At 40.7% G+C, this 15,382-nt stretch overlaps 1 protein-coding gene across 3 annotated transcripts in view; it reads left to right on the forward strand.

Annotated features, from left to right (window-relative positions):
• The window catches only part of Cnksr3 (CNKSR family member 3), a 100,119-nt gene extending 85,067 nt beyond the window's left edge, over positions 1–15,052 (forward strand). For all 3 annotated transcript variants that reach the window (XM_021238020.2, XM_087193432.1, XM_004856853.4), the window contains 4 exons: positions 4,420–4,544; positions 6,736–6,944; positions 7,424–7,513; positions 10,327–15,052. In XM_021238020.2, the coding sequence (XP_021093679.1) occupies positions 4,420–4,544; positions 6,736–6,944; positions 7,424–7,513; positions 10,327–10,604 (702 nt within the window). In that variant the 3' untranslated portion in view covers positions 10,605–15,052. The remainder of the gene's footprint in view (positions 1–4,419; positions 4,545–6,735; positions 6,945–7,423; positions 7,514–10,326) is intronic.
• The last annotated feature ends 330 nt before the right edge of the window (positions 15,053–15,382 follow it).

The raw sequence follows: 15,382 nt of genomic DNA on the forward strand, positions 1-15,382 counted from the left end.
TGTCTTCATTTCCTGTCTTTATTTCTTTTCTTTCTTTCTCTTGTCTACTTGCTGTGGGTAATGTTTCCAAAACTATATTGAACAGGAGTGATGATAGTGGACATCCTTGTCTTGTTCCTGATTTTAGTGTGAAGGATTTCAGTTTTTAACCATTTAGTATGATGTTGGCTGTTGGTTTTTCATAGATGGCTTTTATTAGATTGAGGTAGAGTCCATTTATGCTAATTTTTGTAGGGTTTTTACCATAAATGCATGTTGGATTTTGTCAGATGCTTTTTCTGCATCTATTGAGATGATAATATGGTTTTTGTCCTTGATTCTATTAATATAGTGTATTACATTTATTCATTTGGTATGTTGAACCATCCCTGCATCCCTGGGATAAATCCCAGTTGGTCAGGGTGTATAATCTTCTTGATGATCTTCTGCATTCTATTTGCCAGTATCTTATTAAAGATTTTTGAATCTGTGTTCACTAGTGAGATTGGCCTATAGTCTCTTTTTCAGTTGAGTCTTTCTCTGCTTTGGGGATCAAGGTGATGCTTGCTTCCAGGAATGAATTTGGGAGTATTGCTTCCTTTTCAATTTCGTTGAAGAGTTTAAACAGTAGTGGCAGTAGTTCCTCTCCAAATGTCTTGTTGAATGTAGCAGTGAAGCCATCAGGACCTGGGCTTTTCTTAGTTGGTAAGTTTTTAATTACATTTTCAGTTTCATTGATTGATATTGGGTCATTTGGAATTTTTAGGTCTTCATTCAACTTTGGTAATTCATACGTATTTAGGAATCTGTTCATTTCTTCTATATTTTCCATCTTATTGGTGTATAGGTTGTCAAAGTAGATATTGATAATCCTCTGGATTTCTGCTGGGCCCATTGTAATTTCATCCTTTTCATTACTAATTGCATGATTGCATGGATGTGGGCCTTTTCTTTCCCTTTTTTTGATAAGGTTGGCTGCTGGGGTTTGTCAATTTTGTTTATTCTTTCGAAGAACCAACTCTTGGCTTCATTGATTTTTTTCTATTGTTCTCTTAGTCTCCATTGCATTGATTTCTCCTCTAATCTTTATAATTTCCTCCCTTTTGTGGGTTTTGGGTTTGTCTTACTCTTCCTTTTGTAGAAGCTTGAGGTTCAGCATCAGGTTGTGTAATTCAGCTCACTGTTTTCATATATGAGTACTCACTGCTATGAATTTCCCTTGTAAGACTGCTTTCATTGTGTCCCATAGATTCTGATATGTTGTATTGGCATTGTTATTTAGTTGTAGGAAATGTCTGATTTCTTCTTTAATTTCCTCCTTGACCCATTGGTTATTCAGAAGTGTGTTGTGCAGTTTCCATGTGTTTATGAAATTCTTGAGGTTTCTTTTGCTGTTGATCTCCAATTTCATTGCACTATGGTCTGATAATATACAGGGGATAACTTCAGTTCCTTTGCACTTAAACATGTTCTGTGAGTGAGTATGTGGTCTATTTTAGAGAATGACCATGTGCAGCTGAAAAGAATGTGTATTCTGATTTTTTGGGGTGGAACACTGTAAACATCTGTTAAATTCATTTGTTCAAGAGTTTGATTGAGTTCTAGTATTTCGTTGTTTATTTTTTGTCTAGTTGATCTATTTATTTGTTAGAGTAGGGTATTGACATCCCCCACTGCTATTGTATCAGTGCTTATTTGATTTTTTCATGTCTGTTAGTATTTGTTTTATATAGTTGGGCACACTAGGATTTGGTGCATATATATCAATGATTGTCATCTCTTCCTCCTGGATTGTTCCCTTTACAAGGATGTAGTGTCCTTCTTTGTCTCTCTTAATCACCATTGGTTTGAAATCTACTTGATCGGGAAAGAGGATAGCTACTCCTGCTTTTTTTCAGGTTCCTGTCACATGGAGTATTGTTTTCCACCCTTTAACTTTCAGTCTATGAGTTTCCTTTTGAATTAAGTGTGTTCTTGTATGCAGCATATTGTTGATCTTGCTTCTTGACCCATTCTGCCAGTCTGTTTCTTTTGAATGTTGAATTGTGACCATTAATATTGATGGTTATAATTGATATGTATTGACTTGTGCTTGTCATGACCTTTTCTTTTTGTTGGATTCTCCCCCTTTGTGTTTACTTTCTTGTCATGGCTGATAGATTCATTCTGCAGGGCTTCCTGAGTTTGTGATTCTTACTGTCTTTTCCTAGGATATTGTTTAAAAATTTTTAGAGTGCTTCTTTGGTATTCGTGAAGTTCCTAAGGTGCTCTTTGTCATTCAAGTATCTTATTTCTCCATCAATTTTGAAAGATAGTTTTGTAGGGTACATCAGTCTGGGTCGGAGGTTGCTTTCCTTTAGGGCTTGAAATACATCACTCTATGCTTTTCTTGCTTTGTGGGTTTTTGTTGAGAAATCTGCTGTGATTCTGATGGGCTTTCCTTTGTATGTGATTTGTTTCTTTTCTCTCACTGCTTGTAGAATTTTGTTCTTCTGTTGGGTTTCTGGCATCTTAACTATTATGTGCCTGTGTGTAGATTTTTTTTTAATCAAGGCTAGTTAGAGTCCTCATTTACCTGTATGTTAAGTTCTTCTCCCCCATTTGGGAAGTTTTCAGCCATTACATCTGTGAACAGTTATTTTTTTTATGTCATCTGCACTCTCCTGTTTCTTCCTTGACTCCAGTCAGTCTGATGTTATTCTTCTTTGAGTTGTCTAGCAGCTGCTGGATTGATTTCTCATGGTCCCTTACAATTTTTAAGACATTTTTCTTTTCCTGGTCACTAATTGCAATCCTATCTTCTATATCTGAAATTCTATCCTCATATTGGCTTATTCTGCTGTGTAAACTTTCAGTGGAGTTTTTAATCTCCTGGAAATCTGTTTGCATCTGTTTTCTGGATTCTGTTTGTTTCCTATGTTGGGATTCCATCATATTTCTCAGCTCCTCTATTTTTTTATGTTGTCCTCTCTAGATTTATTAATCATGTCTTGTACTATGTGCACAATCTCTGCTGTTATCTGAGAAGTTCTGATTTCATTTTTTCCACATCTCCTTTCTTTACCAGTTCAGGGAGTCCAGGTGGTTGAATATCAGATTGTTCCATCTCGTTTCCCTTTGGGGTTGCCTTAGGTGATCTTGAAGTCTGGTTTTGAGACTTATTTACATGTTTTCTCATTTCAGCAGAGGCAGTCTGTTGTGCCTTTGTTGAGGCGACTTTTTGCTCACCCAGTGGTCTTGAATTCTCACAAGCCACCGAGCAGCCTTTACTCTGCCGCTCACCAATACACCAATTCCTGGCTTCACAGTGGTGGCCTTCTAGTTCCCTGAGCTGACCTGTTGCCTGGGCAGGCTTCTGGCTGGGGCCCGAGCACACTTGGGATGGTATCTAGGCATGCCTCTCACTGGGTACCCTGTGTAGCTATTGTCTGGGAGGGCCTTTGGTTGGGGGCTGTGCACCCCAGTTTCTCTTGTCTGCACAGGCTTTGGGTAGGGTCTTCTCGCACTTATCAGTGGTATTGGGGTGAGCTTCTGGGTATTGCTGTGTGCCTGTACAGCTCTTCTCCAGGCGGGTCCATGGCTCTGGCTGAGGGTATGGTGAGCCTCTGGCTGAAGCCTGTGTGCCTTTGCAGCTCCTTTCTGGGCAGGCCTTTGGCTTGGGTGGGTGTGCCTGAGTCTCTGGGGTCAGGGCGGAGCCCCGGCTGGGATCCGCCTGCACCCGTGCTGGTCCAGGCCACACAGCTGCTCCCTGGAATCTACCCTCACTTAGGGATGGAATGGCAGCCTCCTGTGTGAGCCTGGGTGCCCGTGCATCTCCTTGAGCCATATATATTGTATGTGTGGATGCGTGTCCATTACTAAGTTAAATATAGTATAAAGTTGTATACTCATCTATATGACAAGCAGTGTTCCAGGCTCTTTATATTTATGGTCTCAATTTTCACAGCTACCCTCTTGAGTACCATTCTTATTTCCATCAATTGCCATTTTATAGATGAGGCACAGGGGAGTTGAGTCACTGGCTCAGCGACACAGAACTGATCAGAAGGATATTGAGGGTCACACCAGAGTGCCAAGCCCACCCTCCTTGTCAGTGGTAGCCTTGTTAGTGATTTTCATGAACCAAATGCATACTGCACCTTTCTGTAAGCCATACTGTCAGTGTCCCTGTTTTATAGAGGAAAAAGAAGAAGCATGAATATTTGATAGCCCCAGAGCTAGAGTTACAATCTTGCCACCTGACTCCTGAACACCCTCAGTTAACACTGAGTGTCTCCAAGAAGCCTACAAGTTGACTCCTCTTGGTAGCTGTGAATAGATGGATGACTTTAGCCTCTGCTTGCACAAGGCGTTGGTCTTGGGTCAGGGAGGGGAAGGTATGCTCAGGGTAATCTCTGCACTGACCTCTGCTCTTTTGCTCTCTGTGCTGTGCTGTTACAGACCTTGCCCCCACCCATGACAACCCAGTCCCCTGAAAGCACCTTGGATACGTCGCTGAAGAAGGAGAAGCCAGCCATCCTGGATCTGTACATTCCTCCTCCACCCGCGGTCCCCTACTCTCCCCGGTATGTCACTCCCATTTTCACACATCTCCTGTACATGCAGATTCTGAGTGGTGGTGTGAGGAGCCCCTAGAGCTAAGAGAGGAGGTTGCTGGACTGCAGTATGACCGGGCTGAGTCTGGGAGTATGATAGTCCTGCTGCACAGGAAATTCAGGGGGAGGCCTGTGTTATACGGGGTCATGCAGCTTGTTGGAGAGGGGCCTTCTAAGAAAAGAATACCAAAATATTTTACTTGTGAAAAATTTACAAAAGTATGTGTTCCTTATGGAATCTTGGAAGGGGCTGTTTGGAGGTCTCTGCAGCTTAAGTTTCATTGATAAATTCATCTCTGGAGAGTTAGGAATGTTGTACCTTGATTTTGCTGAGAAAGGTATTCTTCATGGCACTTTTACAAAACTGTGCGAGGGTAGTGTGGTCTGTAAACATGCATGTGTCTGTGTCTGGGGGGTATGACGTCTTAAAGACAGTTGCTTTCTTCGTGGCCATCTTCAGTGTAATATGGTATAACAAGGGTGGTCATACAGGGTGGTATAGGGGAGACAGGTGATGATTTAGGTACCTTCTAGGCTTATTTATACCAACTCACATATTATATGCTGGAAAGACTAGAGGATCTGGATCCTTTCCTCAGCATGTGCTTACTGACTGCCGAGTCTGGGTGATCACCAGACACAAAACAAAGCTGACCCCCCAGAAACCTGCCAGTGTCTCATTCAGCTGTTTAAGAATAAATTGGGAAATACACAATTATACTATATTTCATAACACTAAAGTTCAGGCCACATTTTTTGTTGTGGCATTTTTCTTCACATTGGAATTTTCCATTGATTTGTTTTTATTTAGCTGAGCTGTTTGCTTCTTTTATGCATTTTCCCTGGGGTCAGAGAAGATTCCCATGGTTTTACGTGGAATGCAAGACAGCATGTGGAGGATTTACCTCAAGTGATCAGGGGCATTTTGGCTGTAGAGAGCCCTCTGCCTTGGAGTCACAGGCCAGAGACATGCGGTCACAGGATCTGAAGGGAGTTTAAGGGTACAGGGCAGTGATTGGCTTCACAAAGCTTAGTTTCACTGACAGCCAAAGTGTGGGTTGTTGCATCAGAAACTGTAGGGGCCACTGGGGATGTGGCTCAGTGGCAGAGCACTTGCCCAGCTTGTGGGAGACTGACCCTGAATATTCTTCTCTGAGCCTTTGGGTGGGTCACAGAAATAGTGCAGAAAAAGGACAAAGGGAGTGGAGCTTTCAGTCTGTCTGGGTTAGACGTGTACTTGTGTACCCACCTATACTTACACTAATGAAGGATATTTTCTGAGTAATAAAAATGCAAATGGATTGCAGAGAAATGAGTGGTGAGTCACGCAAGGTTTATGAGTGGGGAAGTTAGATGCCAGGTTTAAAAGTGGAGAAAGAGATTCTTGGGTGGGAGGGGTAAGCAGACAGCAAGCACACCTGGGATTGCCACACACAGGCAAAAGTGATCAGGAGATTGCTTTGGGACTTACCTCATTCTGGGTTTTGTCCAGTAATGTTTGTAGTGATTACCTAAATGGAATTTGCTAAATGCAGAAAATAAAAAAGGAAAGCAAAGAAACATCTGTAACTTGAATTTGACGAATACTGTGTTTTATTAAAAACTGACATTTAGATAGAATTAGGATGTAATCAGTGATCCAGCTTTTTCCAGTTTCTTTATTGAGTTCAGCAATAGTCACTCTCCACTGGTTATTTTAAAGGGCCTTTTGTATAGTTGGCATAATTTTCAAATCCAACAACTTCATTATGGATCGAGAGTCTTCTTTACTGGATCTTGGGAAGGATACTACTTTTGGCTTGAGAAAAACATTTCAGTAGCACATACCTTAACTTCTGATTTCTGTTCTAAACAGGAGATTCAATTACAGGTTTAAACAAAGGAAAACTAAAGCTAAAACTTTGCCAAGGCATATATGTACTATTAAGACATATGCAGGAAACACTGCCTTTCCTCTGACTTAATAGAGTGATGGCGTTTGTTCTTTATTAATAGGGTCTATATGTAATTTAGTGTTAACCGGAGTTGAATAAACTAATGCTTTTCCCTCATTGGGAAAGAAGGAGGTAAATTTTGTGTGCTAAAGGTAGCATGGGTCCTAGAATTCTTCAGTAGGTGAGAGTGCTTATGAGCAATTTAATTATTGCACATTGTCTTCCAGGGATGAGAAAGGGAGTTTTGTTTATGGAGGATTCAGCAAGTGTAAACAACCACTGCCCAGGCCTAAGGGTTCAGAGTCCCCAAATTCCTTCTTGGATCAAGAGAGCCAAAGACGAAGATTTACCATTGCGGATTCTGATCAGTTGCCTGGGTATTCAGTGGAAACCAATGTTCTACCCACAAAAATGAGAGAGAAAACACCATCTTATGGTAAGGTCTTGAGTGTTTGTCTTGTTCTGCCATTTCCTTTTACTTGTCTTTCCCACCCCCTTCCTTATTTGGAACTGACGTGTGAATTTGGCAAGCGTGAAGGGTAATCCAAGGAAAACATAAACCACAGTGAAATTCTAAATATGAGACCTTTATTCATCTCTCTAAAGCAAAGCCTTGTTGAGTCATTACTCTGCCTGGCATCAAAGCCCAGCTGGGTGAGCTCACATTACAGTTTTAACTTTCAGTGCCTGGGTTTTAACTGTGGAGTTATAGATGCAAAGGCTCAGGTTTAGCACGCCTCTGTCCTAATTGCTTACTATGGAAACATGGTGCTTTAAAATACTTTCTGTATTTTAAAACTTGTTATTGCTTCTGCATAAGTGTTAGTGTGGGATCTAAGTGATAAATAAAGGAAAAGATTGTGTATAGTGTCCACACTGGCTAACTTTGACACCTTCCTTCTCATCCCTCTGCAGGCAGGCCCCGACCTTTGTCCATGCCTGCAGACGGGAACTGGATGGGGATTGTAGACCCTTTTGCCAGACCTCGAGGTCATGGGAGGAAAGGTATGTTTCATCTAACTTGACAAAACACACCATGCAAAATCAAAAAGACCCAGCTCCACATCTCCACTCTGCTCTTAAATATGTTTACAATACTGGAGGAGAACTTAGCTTTTCTGAATGCCATTTGTCATGTGTTAGATTGGGCCTGCTAAGGAGCTCTGAGATCATACTTATTTCCAGAATGGCAAAATTACATAAACATAGTTAGTGCTTATAAATCTCCTAATGAACATTGTGGATTTTAAAAAGGCTGTAGACATAAATGGCCCAATTTTTAAACAAGTAGAAATAAATTACTCATTAAATAATCTCATTCTAAGTTTTATGACTATTATCAATTGGAGTCTGTTTGATTTCTGATGAACAAACATGAATTTTTTCTCCCCAATCCTTCTTGGGTTAGAGAATAAGTAGTATTTGAGTAATTACTATTTGAAAGAAACTCACGTTTCATTCACCCTATAATCAGAGTTACTAGTTACTATTCTAATCCAAAGGGAAATGCTTAAGAACACTTTTATTTATTTATTTTTTGCCAGATTGCATTTGATTATCATGGCAAGACATTAGAACATTGCTTCTGCAAAGTTGAAGCAAAGAGCACTTGAAAAGTTAAAAGTACAATAACTCTTAGGTAGTAAATGAAAGAAGAAAAAAATTCTGGAGGCCTAACCTTCCAAATGATCAACTCCTGACATCTGTTAGGGACTTGGTAAAGTTTTTCACCCAAGTACCTGTATCACCTGGATTATGCTAAAGTGACAGAGGGACAGGATGCCAGTCTGTGCTTCAGGATACCCTTAGTGCACATGTGAGAATCTGTGGAGCAGTCAGCAGGTGGCAGGGCTGTCCTTCGTTTAGATTTAGAGGTGGTAGCATCTTCATTGCCATTCTTGTAAGTGTAGATTTCTTTCTTGTATATATTGAGTGGTGGAGTATAGAGTTGGGGAGGGTGAATGTGGAAAATGGAAAAAATACTTGTCCCTCTATTCCTTCTTCTGCATTTCTTACCTCAGAATTAAAGGTATTTATCTGCATGTGGGCATGTTAAAAGAATAACAGTATTTTGGGACTATAACTCATATAGCATAAAGTTCATCTTTTTAAAATGTACCACCTGGTGGTTTTTTAGTGTATTCAGAGGTATGTCTCAACCACTGCAGTCTAATTCCAGAACATTTTTGTCACTTCAAAACATTTTCATTATCACCTGTACTATTAGCAGTCACTCTGAATTCCAGCCTCCCCAGCCCCTGACACTCGCTAATCTACTTTTTGTCCATGGATTTGTTTATTCTGGAAATTTCATAGAAATAGGCCCATACAATATATAGCTTTTTGACAAGGGGCACTTCTGAAAAATTATTTTTCCCTTTTGATTACAAAAGCAAAACAGGTACATTGAAAAACATCTAGAAGACATGAGAAAGTAAAACTTGAGTCAAGAGTGGTGGCATGTAGCTGTAATATGGAAGGTACAGCAGTCTGAAAGGTAGAGGTAGAAGGATCACAAGTTCAAACTCAGCCCAGTGACTTAGTGAGACAGTGTCTCAGAGTTTAAAAGGAGGTGGGTGGGAATGTAGCTTAGTGTGAAGGCCCTGAATTCAGTTCACAGTAAGGCCAAAAAGAAGGAAAGAAAGAAAACAAAACTCGACTGAAATCTGCTTCTAAAACCTAGGAACAATCACTGTGAATGTTTTGTGTCTCTTCCAGTTCCTTTATTTACATATTACACACTGAACAAAACCTGGAAAGTGGAAGAAATAGATGTTCAGTAACACCGTGTAATTTGAATATTATCTAGACCATGTAATTTCTTAATATAGCTGCATTAGTGTGGCCTGTCTTGCCTGGAGCACCTGTTTATTCAGTTTGCTGTTGCTGGTTGCTGGTAGGTTATTTCTGTGGCTTTTCCCTCCTATTATGGATAACATTTCAGTAAGCATACTTGTAAATCTCTGCACATTTTGGGGAGAGGAATTTCTAAAGAATGCTACATGTTGTCAGTGTGTCCTGTATTTTACATTTCTATTCAGTTTCTTAAATGCCAGCCTCTCCTCAAAAGGTCAGCTGCCATTTAAAGCAAGAAGCAAGATCCTTTCTTTTCTTTTCTTTTCTTTTTTTTTTTTAGGAATGCCCCCACAGTTTAGGACATTGAAAGCTTTGAATCTTTGGCTGACAGCTGAGGGAACCCCACTTTCCTAAGTGTTCCTTGACATGATCCATGACAAGAAACACCGCCCTGGGGGCATGGGCGTCATGCTGCAGCACTGAGCAAGAACAGCTGCGGAAAGGAGTGATAGAATCATACCTTGTTCTGTCGCTCTTTTGGTTTTCTTTTTCTTTTTCTTTTTCCTGTACTGAGGATTGATCCTGGGGCTTTTACACTGAGCTGCCATTTCCCAGCCCTCTTTTAAGTTTTTAAATTTTGAGACAGACTTTCCCTAAGTTTGATAAATTGCCCAAATTGGTCTCAAACTTATGATCCTCCTGCCTCAGCCTCCTGCACTGCTGGGACTATAGGCATGCACCACCAAACAGGGCACCGTCATTGGATTTTTATTTTAAATGAATTATGAAAATTCCTTCTATTAATAAAAAAGTATAGGTTCTCTGGATGTGCGGGAGCCTTCTGTTACCCCTGAGGTGGGAAACCATCCTGAAGCACACTGGCCCTCTTCCTTCTGTTTTCAAACACTGGGGGATGAGCTGGGTTCCACATGCATGTGTGTTTTTGGTGTCTTTTTTTTTTTTTATTTTCCAATCATGGCTTGCAGTGGATTGCCATTTTAATGGACTTTGTCTGGACACAGGGGAGGACGCCCTTTGCCGGTATTTCAGTAATGAGCGGATCCCACCAGTCATCGAAGAGAGCGCCTCCACCGGGTACAGGTTCTCCCGGCCCGCGACAGAGCGGCAGCTGGTGCGCGGTGCAGACTACATCCGTGGGAGCAGATGCCACATCAACGCAGACCTGCACAGCAGCGCCACCATCCCGTTCCCGGAGGAGGGGAGTAAGAAGAAGGCGGCCTCCGCGGAGCCGTCCCTGCTGGTCAGCTGGCTCACGCGCCTGAAGCTGTTAACTCACTGAGGCCTCCGCGGGCGCCTGCTCCTAAGTGCCTTGTTCCCGGGGACCCGAGTGACCTTGCATCATTTCCTTTGTATTTCGTAGAAAGTTGTATACTGCCCTAATTAGACCTTGGAAGTGATTGATGGCAGAACATCCAGGGGGTCCTAGGGGCCGCTCATGGAGGCAGGAGAAGGACATGGAGGCACATCTACAAATCGGGTGTTGGCCAGACGCGATGTGGTTATTGTTGGGGGCCTGTAGCGTCTGCTATTGTGTTTTCTTGGGTGAGGGGACTCAGACTCGTGGCTTTTGTCATGTAGATGTGTTGGCTTCTGGTCCACCTTCTTTACCTGAAAAAGCCAGTAGGAGAAAAGATTTATGTCTAGATTTTTAAAGCATAATGTATCATTATTTGTAAATACTGTGGCTTCGACTTTGAAAGCACACGTGGCAAGTGTGTGAGGCTCTTCAGAGCAGAGGTTTACGTAGGTCTGTTACATTTGGTTGCTCCCCTTACTCAGCAAGCTCAGCCTAGGTCAGTTAATACAGAAGAACATGTGGATGAGCTTGTTACACACAGAGGAGTGTGGTTATTTGTGAGAGGAATTGTCGTCCTTGTATATTATTGTCTTTAAGGGAAAAGAAGCTATAAGATTTGCTGAAAGCCAAAGTATCATTCAGAAAAGCTAAAGCAACAGGATTTAGGTTTGTGAGAGATCTATCAGTTTGCATTTTGGACCTGTTTGATGTCTGTCTTTTGGGAAGAACCTACAGTTCTTCAACATTGGACACATTTTCCTAATTAGAAATATCTTGGAAAGCCTCGTGGTCACTAACTTTCAAATAGCTTCAGGTATTTTGAAAAAGTGCATCTGAATATTAACTCTTGTTTAAACTGAATGTATGATATTTTGTTAGAATGGAAAAGTACTGTCTTGTTAATTTAAGTGTTTTAAATATAGTTGTATATTTTTCTTACTCTAAGTCACATGTAATTGAAATATTTGTTTTGCGTCATTCACGAAGTTAATGAAAATGAGTGTTGAAGGTGTTTTTAGACTTACAAGTGACCAGCCTGTTTTTTGCCAGTTTGGGCACTAATATTAAAAAACACAATAAAGCCTCAGGCATTTTGGGATTTTTATGAATTAGTAGTGGAGGCGCTGAAGGAACATATGTAAAATAAAATTATAATAGGGGAATTCTCCAAGGTATATTCCTAGGCGTAGCTGGTATCCCCTACCTCAAATACATACTTTCACACTGTGGAATTGTTTACTTTGCTGACTTGCCTGAAATTCAGCCCATGAGAAATTCACACCAGTCAGTAAAACTCTTTCCTCTAAAATGCCTCTGCTGTAGTGAGGTTAAGGGAGCCAGCAGCCACTCATGTGAGTGTGACTGAAGTCATAGGGGCTATTTTCCTGTTAGCCTCAGAGGGAGCTGCAGGAAGATAGTGTATTGCGTGGAGGACAGGACCTACATGTGCTATGCAGACTAGGTAAGAAGATCTTGAAAGGCAAGATTGATTGGGTGCCTCATATGTAACAGGGCAGAGTGTATTCACAGGACACTGGTGGCGGGGGGGGGAGCTACATAAAAGGAGAGCCAGACTTGCCAATTCTACCATTCACTGAGCTGGCTCGGTGCCCAGAAGTGGGTCTGCTTCCTTTTGCTCCTAGATTTAGGGGAGGGCTCTTGTGTTGCAGTTCCACTACTTAATGATTTAAAAACCTTCGGAGGTCTTATCTGGCATGGTGGTCCCTTGTCTATGGGGAAAATACCACTTGTAAATTGAAGCTGAACTTTCAGAACTCACTCTTAACTCTGCAGCATCAAATCCCACTTCTCAGACCTCTCCTGAAGCCCCATGGGAAGGTCAGAGAAGGTTCTACTTCACCTACCTAGTTAGTCCTCCATAGTTTTGTTTTTATTTGTACTTTTATGTGGGATTCTCTCCTGAATAATATTTGTGAAATACATTGCTGCTAAAAAATTTTTGTACACCTCTATTTTTAAAATATATAAATGATAGCTGATATGAATTTCTTAGAAATGAATGGAAATTGCTTTCCTCCACATTAATCCAGGTTAATGGTGGACACATGTTAACATATGAAGATGCAGGATTAAATAATTTAAAAGCGTTCTTTTAGTCTTATCAGCCCTATTCAAGCCTCACCTTTTAAAATAATAAATATTTTATAACATCTCTATAATCATCAAATAAAAATCAGGTAAGACATTCACACAAAAAAAGCATCACACCCCTTACTAATGTGAAATGAAGTTAACTGGTAATATAACCTACTTCAAAGCAGGCACACAGTGTCAGGTCCTTACTGAAGTATAAGAGTTTTACAGTGGTATTATTTTAATATGTAAATGTTCTGGCATGATTATATTATAGGTTATTAAATGATGAAACAAGTGTGTATATATGAGGTGATTAAAAAATGTTTTTAAATTTTAAAAAATTATTACTGTAAAAGACATGTTACCATTAATCCCCTTCTAAATGCTTTCCCTTGCTTCAAACACATTTATCCCATTGTTCTTGTCCCTTTCTGAAGCAGTTCTGGAAGTCCTCTTTTGTGTCATTAGCTGTGCTGTCATGGCTGCCTCTATGTCCCGAATTGCTTCAAAATGTTTGACTTCTGGTGGGAAAGAGCCAGAAGTTGTACAGCATCAGATCTAGTAAATAAGGTGGCTGAGGACACACAGAAAAGCTTTTACAAGTCTATATTTCTGTTGGATGGCACTTTGCAGCAGCATTCATTGTATTTTTGCTCACACTTTGTAAGGACACAAAAGACGACTTCTAGAACTGCTACAGAAAGTGGCAGGAATAATGGAATATATGCTCAAAGCAAGGGAGAGTATTTTGAGGGAGATTAATGGCCATGTATGGTCTTCTACTGTAATAAAATTAAAAATGTTAAACATTTTTGATTACCGCATGTAAATAAGTACTGTATATGTACATGTATATGTATACATGTGTGTTTCCACATGTACACAATAGCTGTATGTAGCACACACATGGTAGCTATAAATGCAGACCAATACAGGCCAGCTTACATTGGCCATTCAATACTAGTAGCTAGACTGATTTTCCAAAATGTGGTTAATTCCTGATAAAGGTTGAGATAAAACAGATGTCTGTGATAGCTTCACTTTACCGAGTTTACTGTGTGCCTAGAAGTGTTTCAAAAGCTTACTGTCTCCATGAGATGAGTGCCGCTGTTACTCCCATTTTACTTGGGAGGAAGTTATCCCAAGCTACGCAGCTAATACAGTCATGGCAGAGCTAGAGGGAAGGTGGAGGCTGTCTGGTTCTGGCTTCTGTGCTCATCGTCAGTCCTGCACAGGCTCCCTTCATGTATAGGACACTCTAATTGCATTCCTGAAAAATCCAAAGGATTTTGAAACTGAGCTATAATTCTGTTTGTATAAAAAGTGAAAGCATATACAGTATATAATTTTAAACTAGATTTTCATCCCCTTGAATATTTAGGGAACAATTGAAAGTGCTAGTAGGCTCGAGTGTGTGTGTGTGTGTGTGTGTGTGTTTGTGTGTGTGTGTGTGTGTGTGTTCCAGTCCTTTTATTTTTTATTTTGAAAGAAGGACTCACAAAGTTTCCCAGGCTGGGCTTCGTCTTGCAGTCCCTCTGCCTCAGAATCTTAGAGTGCTGGTATTACATGCATGTGTCACCATGCCGGCTAATTGAGTTATTCTTTGCTGCGATGAGTCTGTTCATAGGTGTCTATGATCTCACCTAGTAAATGCAAGTAGTGGCCTCCCATTACCACTACCTCCCAGTCGCCTCTATTTCCAAAATGGCCTCTAGGGGGCAGTACCGTCTATTTTAGAACAAAGGTTCTGAAAGAAAATCCTGTTAATACTATTAAGTAGTGTTTCAATGTATGTATTTGTCCATTTCCTGTCTCTATTTATATCTGCTCAGATGTTTTTTTTCTCCCACCAAACATGGAATTTTGGAATCTGTTTCGTGGGGTTTTGTTGTTTTAATTCCCCCACCCCAACCCCAGGCCAAAGCACTTGTTGCTTGCTTTGGCCTAATGACCATCAGCAGCCCCACATTTCACTTCATTAGCTTCAAAAAAAGTCCTTCTAAGAAGTATTTACTCATAGCTTCCATCCCCCAAGAGTTGCAGGAAGTAAACCTCTGTTTAACATTTCGAATTTTACCAGTGAAGAAAAACCTCATGTTATCTTTTTCACCCAGGGCATGAACGGGTTGGAGATTACGGCCTCAAATGGATGTTCTCACCTATTGTATATGTGATTAGTTTTCACAGACCACTGGTTCACATTCTATTCCCACCCTTATTAATAAGTGCATGACATAATTTCCTTTGGGATGAAAATAATCACAAACTACTTGCCTAAAGATTATGTGAAAGGTAAACATCTTAAAAAATAATTAAACTACTTTTGGTGGTCACTCTGGTTTGGGCAGTGAAACTTGATTTTATTCATTTTTGGAGTTACTCCATGGCTTAGTCAGCTTGTGTTGCTATAAAAAAGCACTGGACTCCGTGGCTTGAATGAGGAATATTTATTTCTCACAGTTCTAGAGGCTGGGAAGTCCAGGTTATGGTGCTAGCTGGCTCAGTTCCTAGGGAAGGTCTTGTCCTTGTTTGCAGATAACCTTATTTTAGGGGGAGAGAGAAAAGAGAATGCTAGGGAGCTCTCTTTTCTTATAAGGTCAATAATCATGTCATGATGACCCCACCCTCATGACCTAATTACTTCCCTAAAGCCCCAACTCCCA

This window comes from Heterocephalus glaber, unplaced genomic scaffold (assembly GCF_053883595.1).
Source record: "Heterocephalus glaber isolate CG9 unplaced genomic scaffold, H.glaber_assembly_v1.0 deba00001593, whole genome shotgun sequence".
Classification (NCBI taxonomy): domain Eukaryota; kingdom Metazoa; phylum Chordata; class Mammalia; order Rodentia; family Bathyergidae; genus Heterocephalus; species Heterocephalus glaber.